Source organism: Tachyglossus aculeatus, chromosome X2 (assembly GCF_015852505.1).
Source record: "Tachyglossus aculeatus isolate mTacAcu1 chromosome X2, mTacAcu1.pri, whole genome shotgun sequence".
Lineage (NCBI taxonomy): Eukaryota > Metazoa > Chordata > Mammalia > Monotremata > Tachyglossidae > Tachyglossus > Tachyglossus aculeatus.
Genome location: NC_052100.1, coordinates 10,177,591 through 10,197,929, shown reverse-complemented (window position 1 = coordinate 10,197,929; position 20,339 = coordinate 10,177,591). Strand labels below are relative to the sequence as shown.

At 51.4% G+C, this 20,339-nt stretch overlaps 2 protein-coding genes across 3 annotated transcripts; one reads left to right on the top strand and one right to left on the bottom strand.

Moving 5' to 3' along the window:
• Positions 1-2,962: 2,962 nt before the first annotated feature.
• Positions 2,963-6,651, top strand: RAD23A (RAD23 homolog A, nucleotide excision repair protein). 2 transcript variants are annotated; one of them, XM_038771121.1, is made up of 9 exons: positions 2,963-3,175; positions 3,784-3,945; positions 4,155-4,330; positions 4,700-4,755; positions 5,086-5,213; positions 5,400-5,478; positions 5,610-5,785; positions 6,013-6,144; positions 6,389-6,651. In XM_038771121.1, the coding sequence occupies exons 1-9, from the start codon at positions 3,104-3,106 to the stop codon at positions 6,500-6,502; spliced, it is 1,095 nt and encodes a 364-aa protein (XP_038627049.1). In that variant the 5' UTR covers positions 2,963-3,103; the 3' UTR covers positions 6,503-6,651. The 2 variants fall into 2 exon arrangements, with proteins under 2 accessions (XP_038627049.1, XP_038627048.1); XM_038771120.1 differs by having other exon boundaries at positions 5,980-6,144.
• A 2,609-nt stretch (positions 6,652-9,260) lies between these two features.
• Positions 9,261-16,263, bottom strand: GADD45GIP1 (GADD45G interacting protein 1). Its single transcript, XM_038771149.1, has 2 exons — positions 15,888-16,263; positions 9,261-9,683 (listed from the first exon to the last, which is right to left on the bottom strand). The coding sequence occupies exons 1-2, from the start codon at positions 16,244-16,246 to the stop codon at positions 9,386-9,388; spliced, it is 657 nt and encodes a 218-aa protein (XP_038627077.1). The 5' UTR covers positions 16,247-16,263; the 3' UTR covers positions 9,261-9,385.
• Between the last annotated feature and the right edge of the window lie 4,076 nt (positions 16,264-20,339).

Sequence of the window (20,339 nt, the reverse complement as noted above, 5' to 3'; positions counted from 1 at the left end):
TACCTCATCTGTAAAATGGGGATGAAGACTGTGAGCCCCCGCGTGGGACAACCTGATCATCTTGTAACCTCTCCAGTGCTTAGAACAGTGCTTTGCACATAGTGCTTAATAAATGCCATTATTATTAAATACAATTGTTACTAAGCACTGTGAAGAATGCACAAGTGAGAATTAGACATAGTTCCTATCCTTGGGATGGTGTGTGTGTTGGGCGGGGGGGTTCCACTCTAAAAATATCGAGGGGGAGAGGGAAGTTGGCAACACAATATCACGTTAGAGAAGGGAGCAGCTGTGTGGGATCGTCTGAAGCTAGGGAAGGAGGGAGTGCTTATGTGTCAGGAGTGGTGTCTGATTTACCACAATCATTCATTCATTCAATCAGGAAGCCCACCATATTTCACAAATCCCTAGCTGGTCTGCTGCTAGCTTCCTCTGAGGGTAAATGGACATATGAAGGCTATGGGATGATTTAAGTGGGGGGAACTGGCCTTTAAAAAAAAAAAAACTCAGAATTTAAATGCTTTCCCACTCTTAACTATTCCTGCCTTTCACCCCTCCTGTGGCTTCTGTCAGTAGGAAGGCAGTGGGTGAGAAAGTTTCTACTTTTAAGGGACCATTGAGATGGTGCTGTTAAGGAAGAACAGATTTATAGTCACCTGGGGTGTGTGAAGGAAGAGCTCTGCTGAGGGAGGAAGAAGCAGTCATCCCTGGGTTTCAGCCCTGTTAGCCACCCCCTTGGAATGGATGGGTTTTCTTTGCCCACTCATCCTACTTCTTCCCTGGCTGTTGTGATAATTCAGCAAATGGGAAGTGTTGCTGGGTCCCTACACCTCTTCCCCCTCTGCAGGAGTTCACCTCTGGCAGAGGTTCAAGGATGAAGACTGCGAACAAGCAGCCCTAAACCCTGAAGGGGACAGGGATAGGGGTTCTTCCTCTGCCCCCCACTCTATAGGGGTCTCTCAGTTCTGGGACCCTGTGACTGTGTTCCAACTGGATTAGCTTGTATGTACCACAGTGCCTGGCACATAGTAAGGGCTTAACCAGTCACTGCCTTGGGGAACTGTTCTGCTCCCATGACTCTGACTACCACCCTTATTTAGATGGCCCCCAAGTCTACCTCATCAGCCCTGGCCTCTGCGACCCCACGTCTGCCTCTGGGATATGTCTACATGGACGCCCCAAGTAGATGCACCTCAAGTTCAACACCTCAAACCCCTCATTTTCCCTCCCAAATCCTCTCCTCCATCTAACTTCCCCATCACAGTTGACACCATCATCCTCTGTCTCTTAAACCCACCACCTAGTCGTTATCCTTGCCTCCCTTCTCTCAACCCCCATATTCAGTCACCAGATCTCATCAGTGCTTCCTCTGCAACATTTCCAGAATTCTTCCACATCATTCTTTCCACATCACCTAATAATAATAATAATGATAGCATTTATTAAGTGCTTACTATGTGCAAAGCACTGTTCCAAGCACTGCGGAGGTTACAGGGTGATCAGGTTGTCCCACGGGGGGGCTCACAGTCTTAATTCCCATTTTACAGATGAGGGAACTGAGGCACAGAGAAGTTAAGTGACTTGCCCAAAGTCACACAGCTGGCAATTGGCGGAGCACTTGGTTATTCCACCCCTCCCTGCCCCCTCTACTTTACAGCCAGCACTTCTTTTCTACATATCTTTAAACTCGGTTGCTTTCCCTTACCTGCAAGTTATTTTAGTGTCAGCCCTCCGTGACCTCCCCGGATAGACCGTGCCCTCCTCGAGGGCAGTGATTATGTCAATTAAGTCTGTTGTACTCTCCCAAGTGCTCAGTACAGTGCTCTGCGCAGAGTAAGTGCTCAATATCGCTCCTCAATATTGAGGAGCAGCGTGGCTCAGTGGAAGGAGCCCGGGCTTTGGAATCAGAGGTCGTGGGTTCAAATGCCGGCTCCGCCAATTGTCAGCTGTGTGACTTTGGGCCAGTCACTTTACTTCTCTGGGCCTCAGTTACCTCATCTGTAAAATGGGGATTGAGACTGTGAGCCCCACGTGGGACAACCTGATCACCTTGTAACGTCCCCAGCGCTTAGAACAGTGCTTTGCACATAGTAAGCGCTTAATAAATGCCATTATTATTATTATTATTATTATTATTATTATTCTCTGGGCCTCAGTTACCTCAACTGTAAAATGGGGATTAAGACTGTGAGCCCCCTGTGGGACAACCTGATCACCTTGTAACCTCCCCAGCGCTTAGAACAGTGCTTTGCATATAGTAAGTGCTTAATAAATGCCATTAAAAAAAATAATAATAAATAAATAAATAAATAAATTCAAGGCCCTGCTGAGAGCTCACCTCCTCCAGGAGGCCTTCCCAGACTGAGCCCCTTCCTTCCTCTCCCCCTCGTCCCCCTCTCCATCCCATCTTACCTCCTTCCCTTCCCCACAGCACCTGTATATATGTATATATGGTTGTACATATTTATTACTCTTTTTAATTTTACTTGTACATTTCTATCCTATTTATTTTATTTTGTTGGTATGTTTGGTTCTGTTCTCTGTCTCCCCCTTTTAGACTGTGCGCCCACTGTTGGGTAGGGACTGTCTCTATGTGTTGCCAATTTGTACTTCCCAAGCGCTTAGTACAGTGCTCTGCACATAGTAAGCGCTCAATAAATACGATTGATTGATTGTGGCAACACGACCAGTACTGTCCCTTGGGTGGATGGCACTGGTGGCAAAAGGGGGTCGGAGCTCAATTTGGGGTAGGAACTTCCCCTCTGTCGCCCCAAATCTATGCAGGTGTCAATAGCGCGAACAGTTCCCGAAGGAGCCTGAATTCAGTCAGCGACTGCGCATGCCCAACAGAGAAGGCAAGGCTCCCTCCCCCCGTCACGTGAGAAGGGCCATCGGTGCTTCACCCCCTTCCGGAAGTCACCTGGTGCGAGAGCGCGGTGACCCGGAAGTGTTCGCCCCACTCACTTCGGCGCTAAGATGGCGGCGGCGTGAGTTGCATGTTGTCTGGCTGCGCCGCGTCTGACAAAATAAGCGCCGCTCGGGGCTTTCCCGCCGTGAGACCTGCCCCGGCCTTTCCCGTCGTGTGACCCGCCCGGACTTCGCCATGGCCGTCACCATCACTCTGAAGACCCTGCAGCAGCAGACTTTCAAGATCCGGATGGAGCCGGAGGAAACGGTGAGAGGATCTGAGGGGAGACGGGGGGGTTGGGGGATAGGGGAGAGGGAACTGCACTAGAGAGTGCCTAAATCCCTGAGGCGGGTGAGGGTGGGGTTTGTCTCTGGAGAACCCGGCCCCTTGATGTGCGTCAAATAGCCTCTCGCTCCGTTCCCTAACCCGTTTCCACGCTGAAGGGGCCACCCCGCCTGAGGGGCCTCGCCTTGGGTCTACGTTCCCCTCAGGGGAAGGCCTTTAGGCCGCAGTAGTTGTGGCGCGCGCGCCGTCGTTGCCGTCCCTGAGAGGCTTCGACCTCTGGCGGCCCATCGCCCCCCCCCCCCCCCCCAGCCCAGGATTTGTGAGAAGGCGGGAGGGGGGTGGCCATGTTGTGGCGGGAAGGGAGGACTTGAGCCTTGGGCGGATCCCTGATTCGGCATCGGGAGCCGGGCGAGCCCTGGGACTGTTCTGCCCCGCGCCGCGGGGGGGCGCGCCAGCCCCGCCGGCGCCATTTTGACTGAGCCCGGGATTCCGTGAAGGCAGGCAAAGCCTCTGGGGAAGTCGGACGAGTAGGGCCTCCGTGGCGACGGGCGGCGTGGACGGAGAGCCAGATGCCCCTCTCATCCCTCCAGGTGAAGGTGCTGAAGGAGAAGATTGAGGCGGAGAAGGGCCAGGACGCGTTCCCCGTGGCTGGGCAGAAGCTCATCTACGCCGGCAAGATCCTCAATGACGACACCCCCATCGGTGACTACAAGATCGACGAGAAGAACTTCGTCGTGGTCATGGTGACTAAGGTACCGCCCTGAAAATCGTCTCCGAAGGGGCTCCCACCTGGGCTGGTGAGGGATCGTCCGGGCTGTGTCGGGATAGTTGAAGTTAGCCCCCGTCCCCCATTCCAGGGTGGAGTGAGCAGTGTGCTGGGTAGATTAACCCAGGGTGCGGTCTGCCTTGCGGGCAGGTGGGAAACGATATGGGTACTGACTCTCTTTCCTTTACTCTCCAGACTAAATCGGGGCTAGGCACCTCGGTACCCCCGGAGATCGCGCCTGCCTCGGAGCCTTCGGTGTCTACTGCGCCGGCCTCTGTTGTGGCCATGCCCTTGGCCCCGTCAAGTCCTAAAGAAGAAAGGGCAACAGCAGATAACCCGCCCAGTCCGCCGCCTCCTGAAACCGAGACTGGGTAAGAAAGGCACTTGGGAGGGTGAGATTCTGGCCATTCGAGCCCCAAGGAACCACAGTCCAACTCCTGGGTTCCTCTGGTACCACCCTCCTAGTTCTGTCAGTGGAATCTGCTGCGTTTTGTGCGGAGGGGAGCAAGTGGGGTGCGGGGTGGGCGGGGATGAGGACGGGGTAGGAGGGATGACGGGAAGAGGGCATGGGAGAGCGAGCAGCTTTCAGAGGTTGTCGGCACATTCCACTGGAGTACGGTGGCAGGGCCTGTTGATGCCAGTTAAGGTTGGGGGATAGCAGAGCTCTCCTGAGTCTGGGGGCATGGAGGGGGATAATGATTTGAGGTACCGGGTACAATTTCTCTCTCTCGAATTTGCAGCTCTGTTCCCTCTTCAGGTAGCATCGGGCGGGAGGATGAAGCGGCCTCCACATTAGGTGGGTTGATTGCCTCCCTGTGGCAGGCAGCTCCCAGTTATGGTGCTGCCAGCCGGGCCAGGGTGCCCATCCCTATGATTCAGATGCCCGTGGGGCAAAAGGAGAGGAGCCTGGGCTTTCCATGGGTGGAGTTGAGGTCCAGGTGCCCGCCTATGACTTGTGCCTACAGGACCCTGGGATGTGCTGCCTTCAGCAGGAGGGTGGGGACACTTGGGTTTGGTCGATCAAGGAGCATTTTGGGGTTGAGGGAATTGGAAGCGGACTTCCCTGGATTCCGGTCCATTCCATCCGGTTGTCAATTAGCTCTCTGTCTCCTGTCCCCTCCTCCAGTGACTGGCTCAGAGTACGAGACGATGCTCACCGAAATCATGTCGATGGGCTATGAACAAGGGCAGGTGGTGGCCGCGCTGCGGGCCAGTTTCAATAACCCCCACCGGGCCGTGGAGTATCTGCTTACGGTGAGACACTCTCATTCTGTCCAGTGCCATTTCCGCGAATGTCTGCTGGAGGTAGGAGGGTGGTGGCGAGGAGCCTAAGCGAAAACACCAGGCTCACCATTGGAGAGGGGGTAGGGGAAGAGGTTCCCCAGGTTCCCTGTTGGGCTCCCCTCATCCCCCCCCAACTTCATCTCGTTGGTTTTGCAGGGCATTCCTGGCAGCCCAGAGCCAGAGGGTGGTCCCACTCAGGAGAGCCCATCCAATGAGCAAGCTGCTGTGGAAGGAGGTCAGTGGGCATCAGTATTATTGGGGTGGGAGTTGATGGGATGGGCATGTACTGTGTGTTGTGTGGCACCCCCCATATACACACACCTTTTCTGGGCCTCTTGGCTCCTTTTTCCTCTGAACCCTGTCCAGCGGCCTCACCCTTAGCACAGCAGTCGCTGGAGTTGTCCCCTGGAGGGGAAAACCCATTGGAGTTCCTGCGAGACCAGCCACAGTTCCAGAACATGCGACAAGTGATCCAGCAGAACCCAGCCCTGCTGCCCGCCCTGCTTCAGCAGCTGGGCCAGGAGAATCCCCATCTCTTGCAGGTACCGGTGCCAGGGGAGAGGTGCCTGGTGGGGACGGGGAGGGAAGGGGAAGGCGGTGGTGGGGGATGGCTGGATGTGAGAGACATGGGCCAAGAGAGGGCTGTAACTTGCCCAGCAGGGTTCATGAGGAGAGGAGATGGGGCTAATTCATCACCCGCTCCCTCTTGCTGACCCTGCTTCCTTGCCCACTCCAGCAAATAAGCCTTCACCAAGATCAATTCATCCAGATGCTGAATGAACCGTCAGGGGACCTGGGTGATATGTCTGACATCGAGGGGGAGATTGGAGCCATTGGAGATGAGCCCACCCAGATGAGCTACATCCAGGTCACTCCGCAGGAAAAAGAAGCCATAGAGAGGGTAAGAGGAGGCAGGAATCCTCCTGGGTTTTACGTCTCTTTCCAGCTACCCCTGGGTCTCATCCCCTCCAGACTGCAGGGTGGGGTCTTGGGCAGACTCTTGATCTATGGAGCAATCCAACTAGGCGGCAAAGACCTGGCTCCAGACCCCCGTAGGGGTGGGGGGGGAGCAGCCTGGCCCTGTTGCCCTCTGTCCCTTCTTCATGCTCAGCTCTGTCTCTCTTCTCCCTGTTCTCCCCTGGCAGTTGAAGGCCCTGGGATTTCCCGAGAGCCTGGTGATCCAGGCTTACTTTGCTTGTGAGAAGAATGAAAACTTGGCTGCAAACTTCCTCTTGAGTCAGAACTTTGATGATGAGTAATTAAAGGAAAGGAACCCACCAACTCACCACCAACAAAAGTTTTATATAAGAAAGTATATATATTCATGTTTATTTAAGAAGTGGAAAAAAGAGAAAACTTGTTAAAAAAAAAAAAAAACCAAAAACTCACCCCCGGTTTTTCTCCCCTGCCTCCCAGTTTTTTCTCCCCCCCACCCCCCGTTTCCCCCCCCCCCCCCCCCCCCCCCCGGCCTTTCCACCTGAGCCTAGGGCAGCTGGAGGGGAAAATGCAATTGAAACCCCCTCCTGGGGGTGGAGAGGAGAGTGTGTGTGTGTGTGTGTGTGTGTGTGTGTGTGTGTGTATGTGCGCGTGCGCGCGTGCACACATGCACACGCACAAGACTGGAGGAGGCAGATGGATTCTTGTTGGCCTCTGGCCCAGCTCATTGCTGCCAGATGGAGCTGTGTGCTGTCCCAGCCCCAGGCACAGAGCAGATTTTTCGTCTCTGTGGGATCCGCTGCCTCTCTTCTTAGTGGGTGAGGGGTGGCTTCCCGGTTTGGGGCAAGGAGTGTGAGCCCCAGTGGCCCTCTCCTTAGCCCCTTGCCTTCCTTAGAGCTGCTGTAATTTGGAAGCCAGCCTCAGTTTATTTTTACTCTGAATGAAATTTTCCTAATACCATCATTTGAGTTGGAGGCATTTTAGAGCCAGGAGATCCAGCATCTCCCCACTTCCTCCTCCTCTTCCTCCTCCTGCATGCCCCAGTGCCAGCAAGCAGCCCTTGTTATCATCTGCCCATTTCTCCCTTTCACCCCTGCCAGAAAACACCAAACCACCCCCCACCCCCCCACCGCAAAGAACAAAAAACAAACTAACAAAAATCACCTGGGTGCTCTAGGAGCCATTATGTCTCTAGGTTCAAAAGAGTAAAAACACAAAGAGCCCCTGAGACAGTTATAGAGTGAATGGAGGACAAGGAAACTGTTTTACTTGTTGTACATGCCGAAGCACTTAATGCAGTGCTTCCCACTTAGTACGTGCTCAATATGTAGCCCCAGATTGATTGAGGAGGGGGTGGGGTGGAGTTGAGGCAGGGAACAGGCTCAAATCAGAGAGCAGCTAGTGATGACATCTTGCCGGATTTATGCTCCTGTTTCCCAGCCCTAAACGGGCAGGAGGTGTGTGAAGAGAGATTTCAATTAGACCCTTTGCCTGCTGTTGTGTCTGTGGGCAAGTATCCTCACTCATAAAATGGGTCTGATACCTGCTCTCCCTACCTCATAAGATGTGTGTTCCATACAGGACAGGGACTTTGTTACCGTTTTGTTGTACCCATCCCAGCACGTAAGATGTAGTTATGGCATTTATTGAGTGCCAGGTGGAGAAAGCAGCTGACCCTCCTGCCCCTGGGTTCAATCCCAGCACAGTATTAACGTTTCTTCCTTGCTTAGAGTTGGCCTTTTCTTGGTTTGGCCCTAATGGTGCAACCCTTCCAGCACTCTTCTCCCTCTCCCCCCCCCCCACCCCCCCCCGTAATCTCTATTTCTGCCTTTCCTCTGGGCACCAGCCCCAAATCTGCAATGCTTTTTCCGGGGAGGGGTGGTGCTGGGAAGACAATCTTTCACCAGACATTACAGCAAAATCTGGGGGAACAAAAAACAAACACCATGGAACTCAAACCCCAGAGTGAGAACATAATGTAGAAGCTGTTCACAGCCCCAGAGCACTAGTTCCCATCCATCTCTGAGCAGAAACATATCTTGTTGATAAAGGTTTTGAAGTGAATAAAGTTTTAAAATGAGCTCTGCCCATTTGAGCTGTGTCTTTTTTCTATACACACACACACACACACACACCCTCTCCCTCTCTCCGCAATCATGCAGTTTGCTGAGCTTTATATAAAGCCATGCACCTGTGGGGTAGTCTTGTTGGTCAGGAGCTGTCGTTTCCTAACCCCCACCTCCCCTTCCTTAATTCTCTGCACTTCACTGCTTTGGAAAGTTCTGGCAATTCCTTATAAACTGTTCTTCCAAGGGGGAGTTAGGACACCTTCCCTAACCCCAGCCCTGAGGTCCCAAGGACATGGCTCTTTGAGCCTTTCCTTCTCCAGGCTGAATAGCAGGATGGGTGTTTTCCCCCTTGAACACACGGTCTGTTTTGGCTGTTCTCCTCCTTGGTAATTGGCTAATTACTGGAGATTAATGTTGGTAAACAGAAGCCTTCTCCCCCTTTGCCATCTGCTGCTGCTGCTCCTGCTCCTACAAAGCCTCCATTATTTCTCTACTGCCTAGTCCTCTATATCTCCCCTCCCCCCTGGTTGGCAGCATTGTAAACCCTGCTTGCATGGGCAACTCCAGGCAGCAGCTGAGAGGAGTTGGCTGTTGGGTAATGGAGGAGGAGGAGGAGGGAAGGCATCCCCCCGCCCCCTCCGGCCTTCTCTTTATTGGGTATTGGAAGCCAGGGTCTGCCCAGTTCTAGGAAGAAAGGGATTGCGGGAAGAGGGAGGATCAAGCTTGACTCCCAACTGCCGCTTGCTGTCCAAGTCCCCAGGCCCGTCAATCACCAACTGCTGTTGCAGGTAAGGGCAGAGAACTCCCCCCACCACCTTTCTGCTCCCCAAACCTGGGCACCCTTAGCTCTGCTACTTCAACCCTCAGAAGGAGGTAGGGCAACAGGAAGAAAGATTTTTCAGAGTAGTTGCTGGTCTGCTCCTGAAAACCCCAGTGGGGAAGGAATAGGCCGGAACACATGCAAAAGCTAGACGGCTCAGGAAGCAGTGAACCACAAGGACAAGGCCAGACGCTAGGTTCTATGTTTTATTGTCAGGATTTTTGCTTTTCCGCAGAAAGAGGGCTCAGGCGAGACCCTGTGTCCTTAAGGCCATGAGCGATAAAGAAGGACGTTTGCTCAGCCAGCCAAACTCCCCATTATTCTGGAGAGGCTGCAGCAGCTGCCTGCAAAGCCACAGCCCGGGCTTCCAGCTTCTGCTGCTGCTTCTGCTCCTTCAGCTGTTTGCGCTGCTTCTTCTCCAGGTCCCGCACCAGCTCTTGAAACTTAGTGCTGCGTGGGTCCACATTGTAGCCCAGCTGTTCCCGGGCCTCTGCCAGCAGCCGCCCCCGCCGCAACTTGTCAGCCTGTGCCTTCTCCCACCGTTCCTGCTTCTCCCGCCGCCAGTCGGCAATCATCTGTGGCATTTTAGCCATGTTGGCTTTGATGAGATTCTCCCTGTAGGGAGAGAGGGGTGGAAAAAGATGAGGCACTGAGCTGGGTGGTAGTTTCTTCTGGAGTGTTTGGGAAGGTTCTTAATAGATTTTCAAGTTTTCAAATCTTGGTAAGGTCCTGAGTAATTTTTTTTTTTTTTTTGATGGTATCTGTTTGGAGCTCACCGTGTGCCAGGCACTATACTAAGTGTTGGGGTAGATACACAGGCCTGTCTAATCAATCAATCACACTGGAGTGCTTACTGTGTGCAGAGCACTGCACTAAGCGCTTGGGGAAAGCGCCTAATAAATGTCATCATTATTATTAATATAACAGAGTTGGTAGATACATTTCCTGCCCACAAGAAGCAGCAGCCTGGCCTAACGGATGGAGCACAGGCTTGGGAGTCAGGAGGACTTGGGTTCTAATCCCAGCTCGGCTACTTGTCTGCTGTGTGACCTCAGGCAAGTCACTTAACTTCTCTGGGCCTGTTACCTCAGCTGTAAAATGTAGATTAACACTCAGCCCCATGTGAGACATGGACATGATCAGCTTGTACTTATCCCCCCACGTAGTACAGTGCATAACACATTGCAAGAGCTTAAGGAATACGTCTTAAAAAAACACAAAAAGTGCTTACAGACTAGAAGGGAAGACACATTAATATAAATTACAGATATGTACAAAAGTGCTGTGGGGCTGAGGGCGAGGTGAATAAAGAGTGCAAATCTAAGTGCAAAGGTGACATGTGGGAGAAGAGTTGGGGAAAGTCCACATGGGATTCAGTCTCCATCCCCATTTTACAGATGAGGTAATAAGGCACAGAAAAGTTAAATGACTTGCCCAAGGTTTCACAGCAGACAAGTGGCAGAGCTGAGATTAGAACCCAGGTCCTGACTGCTAGGCCCGTGCTTGCTATGCCGCACTGCTTCTTTCCTCTCTAGACTGTAAGCTCGGTGTGGGCGGGGAATGTGTCTATTATATTGTACTCTCCCAAGTGCTTAGTACAGTGCTCTGTACACAGTAAGTGCTTGATAAATCAAGGATGGTGTCATGGGGAGCAGGAGGGGTTGCGACCTGCAGCTTTTAAGAGGCAGAAGTATCGGGGGGTGGGGAGGAGCGCTAGTTAGGCCTTGGAGGAGGGATGATCAGGTGTGCGCCCTCTTGCCAAGGGAAGCTGCCAAGTGTGAAATGTATGAAGTCCCCAAAGTCACTCTGCATGTGAACCAGAGTTCTGGGTGGCTTAGTGGCAAGAGCACGGGCTTGGGAGTCAGAGGACCTGGGTTCTATTCCCGGCTCTGCCGCTTGTCTGTTGTGTGACCTTGGGCAAGTCTCTGGGCCTCAGTTACTTCATCTGTAAAATGGATATTAAAAGTGTGAGCCCCCGTGGGACAACCTGATTACCTCGCATCTACCCCAGTGCTTAGAACAGTGCTTGGCACATAATAAGCACTTAACAAATACCATAATCATTATTATTTCCCCAAGAGGGACCTCTTGGGGAAATAATAGTAATGATTATGGTATTTAAGTGCTTATTATGGGGGAATAGAATGTAAGCTTGGGTGTGGGCAGGGAATGTGTCTATCATTATATCGTACCAAGCACTTAGTACAGTGCTCTGCATACAGTAAGCGCTCAATAAATGCGACTGACCGACTGACTGGTACGAAATACCAGGTCTGAGAACCAGGCATCTGGGCTCCCAGCTCCCTTGTGCCCCACCTGTTTTCCCCCTCTACCACCTGCCCCGACACCCACCCCCAAACCCCAGGGCCTTTCTTCCCTTTTATGTCCCTTAATTAACCTCTTGAGTAAAATCTGGATAAGTCACATACAGTGACCCAAATCAATGAAGCCGTGTGGCCTAATGGATAAAGCACAGGCCTGGGAGCCAGAGGACCTGGGTTCTAATAGTAATAATAAATTCAATCGTATTTATTGGGCACTTACTGTGTGCAGAGCACTGTACTAAGCACTTGGGAAGTACAAATCAATAACTGTGGTATTTGATAAGCGCTTACTATGTGCCAGGCACTGTACTAAGTGCTGGGGTGGATACAAGCAAATAGAGTTGGACACAGTTCCTGTCCCACATGGGGCTCACAATCTCAACCCCCCTTTTACAGATAAGATCACACAGCAGACGTGGCAGAGCCAGAATTAGAACCCACGACCTTCTGACTCCCAGGCCCGTGCTCTATCCACTACACCAGTGGCCGATAACAATAATAATGGCATTTATTAAGTGCTTACTATGTGCCAAGCACTGTTCTAAGCGCTGGGGAGGTTCCAAGGTGATCAGGTGGTCCCACGTGGGGCTCCCAGCCTTCATTTCCCCATCCACACCTCCTTCCCCTCCCCACAGCACCTGTATGTGTGTGTATATATATATATATATGTATATATATATATAATATATATATTTGTCCATATTTATTACTCTATTTTACTTGTCCATATTTATTCTATTTATTTTATTTTGTTAATGTTTTGTTTTGTTGTCTGTCTACCCCTTCTAGACTGTGAACCCGTTGTTGGGTAGGGACCGTCTCTAGATGGTGCCAACTTGGACTTCCCAAGCACTTAGTACAGTAAGCACTCAATAAGTACGATTGAATGAATGAATGCTGCTTCTCCACCCCCGCTCCGCCACTTGCCTGCTGTGTGACCTTGGGCAAGTCGCTTAACTTCTGTGCCTCAGTTTTCTCAACTGCAAAATGGGGCTTCAATACATGTTCTCCCTCCTACCTTGATCTCATCTATCGTGCTGCCGACCTCTAGCCCACATCCTGCCTCTGGCCTGCTCTCCCTCTTCATACCCGACAATTAGTCTTCAAAGCCTTAATGAAGGCACATCTCTTCCAAGAGGCCTTCCCTAACTAAACCTTCCTTTCTCTTCTCCCATTCCCTTCTGTACTGCCTTGACTTGCTCCCTTTATTCATCCCCATCCCAGCCCCACAGCACTTACTCATTCATTTATTCAATCATATTTATAGAGCGCTTACAATGTGCAGAGCACTGTACTAAGCGCTTGGGAGAGTACAACAATAAATAGATATTCCCTGCCCACAATGAGCTTACAGTCTGGGGTGGGGGGGCAGGGGGGAGGCAGACATTCATATAAATAAATCATAGATATGTACATGTAAGTGCTGTAGGGTTGGGAAGGGGGGAAGAACAAAGGGAGCAAGTCAGGGCAATGCAGAAGGGAGTGGCAGAAGAGGAAGGGGCTTAGAGAAGGCCTCTTGGAAGAGATGTGCCTTCAACAGGGTTTTTTTGGGGGTGGGGGGGTGGAAAGAATAATTGTCTGTTATTAATAATTCTCTGATACTAATAATGTCTCTAATTATTATTGAGGAGGGAGGGTGCTGCAGGCCAGAGGCAGGATGTGGGCGAGGGGTCGGCGGCGAGATAGACAAGATCGAGGCACTGTGAAAAGGTTAGCATTAAAGAAGTAAAGTGTCCGGGCTGGGTTTTAGCAGGAGAGTAATGAGGTAAGGTAGGAGGGGGCAAGCTGATTGAGTGCTTTGAAGCCAATGGTGAGGAATTTTTGTTTGATGTGGAGGTGGATGGGTAACCACTGGAGTTTTTTGACGAGTGGGAAACACGTCCTGAACGTTTTTATAGAAAAATGATCTGGGCAGCAGACTGAAGTATGGACTGGAGTCGGGAGAGAAAGGAGGCTAAGAGGTCAGCAAGGAGGCTGATGCAGTAATCCAAGCAGGACAGGGTGAATGGATACGGTGAGTGAGTGTATTAATGTGGTAGCAGTTTGGATGGAGAGGAAAGGGCGGATTTTAGTGGTGTTGTGAAGGTGGAATTGACAGGATTTAGTGGTGGATTGAATATGTGGGTTGAATGAGAGAGAAGTCAAGTGTAACACCAAGGTTATGGACTTCTGAGACAGGAAGGATGGTGGTGCCATCTACAGTGATGGGAAAGTCACGGGGAGGACAGGGTTTGGGTGGAAAGATAAGAAGTTCTGTTTTGGACATGTTAAGCTTGAGATGGGAGGACAAGTAGAGATGTCTTGAAGGCAGGAGGAAATGTGAGACTGCAGAGAAGGAGAGAGATCAGAGTTGGAGATGTAGACTTGGGTATCATCGCATAGAGGTGGTAGTTGAAGCCATGGGAGCGAATGAGTTCTCCACGGGAGGGGGTGAAGATGGAGAATAAAAGGGGACCCAGAACTTTAAGTTGAGAAACACTTATGTATGTATCTTTAACTTTATTATTAATAATAATAACAGTATTTGTTAAGCGCTTACTATGTGCCAACCATCATTCTAAGCGCTGGGGTAGATACGGGGTAATCAGGTTGTCCCATGTGGGGCTCACACTTTTAATCCCCATTTTCCAGATGAGGTAACTGAGGCCCAGAGAAGTTAAGTGGCTGGCCCAAGGCCACACAGCAGACAAGTGGCAGGGCTGGGATTAGAACGCATGTCCTCTGACTCCCAAGCCCGGACTCTTTCCACTAAGCCACACTGCTTCCCTACTGTGAGCCAAGGACTGTGTCCAACCCGATTAGCTTGTATCGACCCCAGCGCTTAGTACAGTGCCTTGGCACAGAGGAAGTGCTGCAGCATGGTTTAGTGGAAAGAGCCCCGGCTTGGGAGTCAGAGGTCGTGGGTTCTAATCCCCGCTCCGCCGCTTATCAACTGTGTGACCTTGGGCAAGTCACTTAACTTCTCTGGGCCTCAGTTACCTCATCTGTGAAAGAGGGATGAAGACTGTGCACCCCAAGTGGGACAACCCGATAACGTTGTATCTACCCTGGTGCTTAGAACTGTGCTTGGCACATAGTAAGTGCTTAACAAATATCATCATCATTATTTTTATTACCAAGTACCAGAACAATAACCTTGGTCAAGTCACAACTTCTTTGTGCCTCGTTCCCTCATACGGAAAATGGGGATTATAATAATGGCATTTATTAAGCGCTTACTATATGCCCAGCACTGTTCTAAGCGCTGGGGAGGTTACAAAGTGATCAGGTTGTCCCACGTGGGGCTCAGTCTTAATCCCCATTTTACAGATGGCACAGAGAATAATAATAATAACAATAATAATGGCATTTATTAAGTGCTTACTATGTGCAAAGTACTGTTTTAAGCACTGGGGAGGCTACAAGGTGATCAGGTTGTCCCACGTGGGGCTCACAGTCTTAATCCCCATTTTACAGATGGCACAGGGAATAATAATAATGGCATTTATTACGTGCTTACCATGTGCAAAGCACTGTTCTAAGCACCGGGGAGGTTACAAGGTGATCAGGTTGTCCCACGTGGGGCTCACAGTCTTAATCCCCATTTTACAGATGGCACAGAGAATAATAATAATAATGGCATTTATTACGTGCTTACTATGTGCAAAGCACTGTTCTAAGCACCGGGGAGGTTACATGGTGATCAGGTTGTCCCACGTGGGGCTCACAGTCTTAATGCCCATTTTACAGATGGCACAGAGAATAATAATAATAATAATGGCATTTATTACGTGCTTACCATGTGCAAAGCACTGTTCTAAGCACCGGGGAGGTTACAAGGCGATCAGGTTGTCCCACGTGGGGGCTCCCGGTCTTAATCCCCATTTTCCAGATGAGGTAACTGAGGCCCAGAGAAGTGAAGCTCTCTTCCTCCCTTCAAGGCCCTGCTGAGAGCTCACCTCCTCCAGGAGGCCTTCGCAGACTGAGCCCCTTCCTTCCTCTCCCCCTCGTCCCCCTCTCCATCCCCCCCATCTTACCTCCTTCCCTTCCCCACAGCACCTGTATATATGCATATGTTTGTACATATTTATTACTCTATTTATTTTACTTGTACACATCTATTCTATTTTATTTTGTGAGTATGTTTGGTTTTGTTCTCCGTCTCCCCCTTTTAGACTGTGAGCCCACTGTTGGGTAGGGACTGCCTCTAGATGTTGCCAATTTGTACTTCCCAAGCGCTTAGTACAGTGCTCTGCACATAGTAAGCACCCAAAAAATACGATTGATGATGATGATGAAGCCCAAAGTCACACAGCTGACAAGCGGTGGGGCCGGGATTGGAACCCGTGCTCTTTCCACTGAGCCACGCGGCTTCTCTTAAGACGGCGAGCGAACCTGATGATCTTGTCTCTCCCCCAGCGCTTAGAACAGTGCCTGGCACATAGTAAGCGCTTAACAAATACCATTATTATTGTTATTATTAATAAGAAGTCGGTTCGGGGGCCGCCCTCGCTACCTGGCCAGCCGCTTCTCCTCCTGGAGTCGCTCCTTCTCTCGCAAGGAGTCCTGCATGGTCTGGAGGTCCGGGTGCCACTGTCGCTCCTCGTCCTCCACCTCCCTCAGTCGTTGGGGCGTCGGCCACAAGCCGGCCGGATCGACCCCTGAGGCGGCCCCGAACCGCCCGTACTGCTTCGCCGCGTATTTGGGAGTCAGCTGCCATCTCGGGGCGAGAGGATCCTCCGGGTCCGGGAAATAGGGCCGGCGCGGGCGGTTGGGGACCGGTCGGACCTTATAATAACGGGAAGCCGGCGTGGAAAGCGCGGGGCGCCGCCCGAGCAGGCCGCAGACCTGCCGGGTGGCGGCCGCCGCCGCCATCTTGCCTTCTTGCCGAGGTCCTCGCCTGCTCCGGGGCTGGCCGGGGCGCTGCCTGACTCAAAGGCCGACGAAGTAGCTTGCTCGATGATCATCATCAATCGTATTTATTGAGCGCTTACTGTGTGCAGAGCACTGGACTAAGCGCTTGGGAAGTCCAAGTTGGCAACATATAGAGACGGTCCCTACCCAACAGTGGGCTCACAGTCTAAAAGGGAGTCACAAGGTTTCTGCTGCATAGGGATGGGGTACGGGCCTGGGAGTCACAAGGTTTGCTGCCATTTGTCTGCTGCATGGGGTTAGGGCACGGGCCTGGGAGTCATCATCATCAATCGTATTTATTGAGCGCTTACTGTGTGCAGAGCACTGTACTAAGCGCTTGGGAAGTCCAAGTCGGCAACATATAGAGACGATCCCTACCCAACAGTGGGCTCACAGTCTAAAAGGGAGTCACAAGGTTTCTGCTGCATAGCGATGGGGCATGGGCCTGGGAGTCACAAGGTTTGCTGCCATTTGTCTGCTGCATAGGGATGGGGTACAGGCCTGGGAGTCACAAGGTTTGCTGCCATTTGTCTGCTGCATGGGGTTAGGGCACGGGCCTGGGAGTCATCATCATCAATCGTATTTATTGAGCGCTTACTGTGTGCAGAGCACTGTACTAAGCGCTTGGGAAGTACAAGTCGGCAACATATAGAAACGATCCCTACCCAACAGTGGGCTCACAGTCTAAAAGGTAGTCACAAGGTTTCTGCTGCATAGGGATGGGGCATGGGCCTGGGAGTCACAAGGTTTGCTGCCATTTGTCTGCTGCATAGGGATGGGGTATGGGCCTGGTAGTCACAAGGTTTGCTGCCATTTGTCTGCTGCATGGGGTTAGGGCACAGGCCTGGGAGTCATCATCATCAATCGTATTTATTGAGTGCTTACTGTTTGCAGAGCACAGTACTAAGCGCTTGGGAAGTCCAAGTTGGCAACATATAGAGACGGTCCCTACCCAACAGTGGGCTCACAGTCTAAAAGGGAGTCACAAGGTTTCTGCTGCATAGCGATGGGGCATGGGCCTGGGAGTCACAAGGTTTGCTGCCATTTGTCTGCTGCATAGGGATGGGGTACAGGCCTGGGAGTCACAAGGTTTGCTGCCATTTGTCTGCTGCATGGGGTTAGGGCACGGGCCTGGGAGTCATCATCATCAATCGTATTTATTGAGCGCTTACTGTGTGCAGAGCACTGTACTAAGCGCTTGGGAAGTACAAGTTGGCAACATATAGAGACGATCCCTACCCAACAGTGGGCTCACAGTCTAAAAGGTAGTCACAAGGTTTCTGCTGCATAGGGATGGGGCATGGGCCTGGGAGTCACAAGGTTTGCTGCCATTTGTCTGCTGCATAGGGATGGGGTACGGGCCTGGGAGTCACAAGGTTTGCTGCCATTTGTCTGCTGCATGGGGTTAGGGCACGGGCCTGGGAGTCATCATCATCAATCGTATTTATTGAGCACTTACTATGTGCAGAGCACTGGACTAAGCGCTTGGGAAGTACAAGTCGGCAACATCTAGAGACGGTCCCTACCCAACAGTGGGCTCACAGTCTAAAAGGGAGTCACAAGGTTTCTGCTGCATAGGGATGGGGCATGGGCCTGGGAGTCACAAGGTTTGCTGCCATTTGTCTGCTGCATAGGGATGGGGTATGGGCCTGGTAGTCACAAGGTTTGCTGCCATTTGTCTGCTGCATGGGGTTAGGGCACAGGCCTGGGAGTCATCATCATCAATCGTATTTAGTGAGTGCTTACTGTTTGCAGAGCACAGTACTAAGCGCTTGGGAAGTCCAAGTTGGCAACATATAGAGATGGTCCCTACCCAACAGTGGGCTCACAGTCTAAAAGGGAGTCACAAGGTTTCTGCTGCATAGGGATGGGGTACGGGCCTGGGAGTCACAAGGTTTGCTGCCATTTGTCTGCTGCATGGGGTTAGGGCACGGGCCTGGGAGTCATCATCATCAATCGTATTTATTGAGCGCTTACTGTGTGCAGAGCACTGTACTAAGCGCTTGGGAAGTACAAGTTGGCAACATATAGAGACGATCCCTACCCAACAGTGGGCTCACAGTCTAAAAGGTAGTCACAAGGTTTCTGCTGCATAGGGATGGGGCATGGGCCTGGGAGTCACAAGGTTTGCTGCCATTTGTCTGCTGCATAGGGATGGGGTACGGGCCTGGGAGTCACAAGGTTTGCTGCCATTTGTCTGCTGCATGGGGTTAGGGCACGGGCCTGGGAGTCATCATCATCAATCGTATTTATTGAGCACTTACTATGTGCAGAGCACTGGACTAAGCGCTTGGGAAGTACAAGTCGGCAACATCTAGAGACGGTCCCTACCCAACAGTGGGCTCACAGTCTAAAAGGGAGTCACAAGGTTTCTGCTGCATAGGGATGGGGCATGGGCCTGGGAGTCACAAGGTTTGCTGCCATTTGTCTGCTGCATAGGGATGGGGTATGGGCCTGGTAGTCACAAGGTTTGCTGCCATTTGTCTGCTGCATGGGGTTAGGGCACAGGCCTGGGAGTCATCATCATCAATCGTATTTATTGAGTGCTTACTGTTTGCAGAGCACAGTACTAAGCGCTTGGGAAGTCCAAGTTGGCAACATATAGAGACGGTCCCTACCCAACAGTGGGCTCACAGTCTAAAAGGGAGTCACAAGGTTTCTGCTGCATAGCGATGGGGCATGGGCCTGGGAGTCACAAGGTTTGCTGCCATTTGTCTGCTGCATAGGGATGGGGTACGGGCCTGGGAGTCACAAGGTTTGCTGCCATTTGTCTGCTGCATGGGGTTAGGGCACGGGCCTGGGAGTCATCATCATCAATCGTATTTATTGAGCGCTTACTGTGTGCAGAGCACTGTACTAAGCGCTTGGGAAGTACAAGTTGGCAACATATAGAGACGATCCCTACCCAACAGTGGGCTCACAGTCTAAAAGGTAGTCACAAGGTTTCTGCTGCATAGGGATGGGGCATGGGCCTGGGAGTCACAAGGTTTGCTGCCATTTGTCTGCTGCATAGGGATGGGGTACGGGCCTGGGAGTCACAACGTTTGCTGCCATTTGTCTGCTGCATGGGGTTAGGGCACGGGCCTGGGAGTCATCATCATCAATCGTTATTTATTGAGCACTTACTATGTGCAGAGCACTGGACTAAGCGCTTGGGAAGTACAAGTCGGCAACATCTAGAGACGGTCCCTACCCAACAGTGGGCTCACAGTCTAAAAGGGAATCACAAGGTTTCTGCTGCATAGGGATGGGGCATGGGCCTGGGAGTCACAAGGTTTGCTGCCATTTGTCTGCTGCATAGGGATGGGGTATGGGCCTGGTAGTCACAAGGTTTGCTGCCATTTGTCTGCTGCATGGGGTTAGGGCACAGGCCTGGGAGTCATCATCATCAATCGTATTTATTGAGTGCTTACTGTTTGCAGAGCACAGTACTAAGCGCTTGGGAAGTCCAAGTTGGCAACATATAGAGACGGTCCCTACCCAACAGTGGGCTCACAGTCTAAAAGGGAGTCACAAGGTTTCTGCTGCATAGCGATGGGGCATGGGCCTGGGAGTCACAAGGTTTGCTGCCATTTGTCTGCTGCATAGGGTTGGGGTACGGGCCTGGGAGTCACAAGGTTTGCTGCCATTTGTCTGCTGCATGGGGTTAGGGCACGGGCCTGGGAGTCATCATCATCAATCGTATTTATTGAGCGCTTACTGTGTGCAGAGCACTGTACTAAGCGCTTGGGAAGTACAAGTTGGCAACATCTAGAGACGGTCCCTACCCACCAGCGGGCTTGCAGTCTAAGAGGGGGAGACGGAGAACAAAACCAAACATACTCACAAAATCAAATAAATAGAATAGATATGGACAAGTAAAATAAATAAACAAATAGTAAAATAAATAAATAAATAAGTAAAATAAATAAATAAACGTCAATAACCCTATGGCGTTCTGTTGCTCTCCAAGGCCTCCCTTAGAGCCCCCTGACAGAGCCTAAGTGAAGCAAATATTGGGTTTAAAGTCCTAGACTGGTCAAAATGATGGCTCGGGATGAGCCCCTCTCCCCCT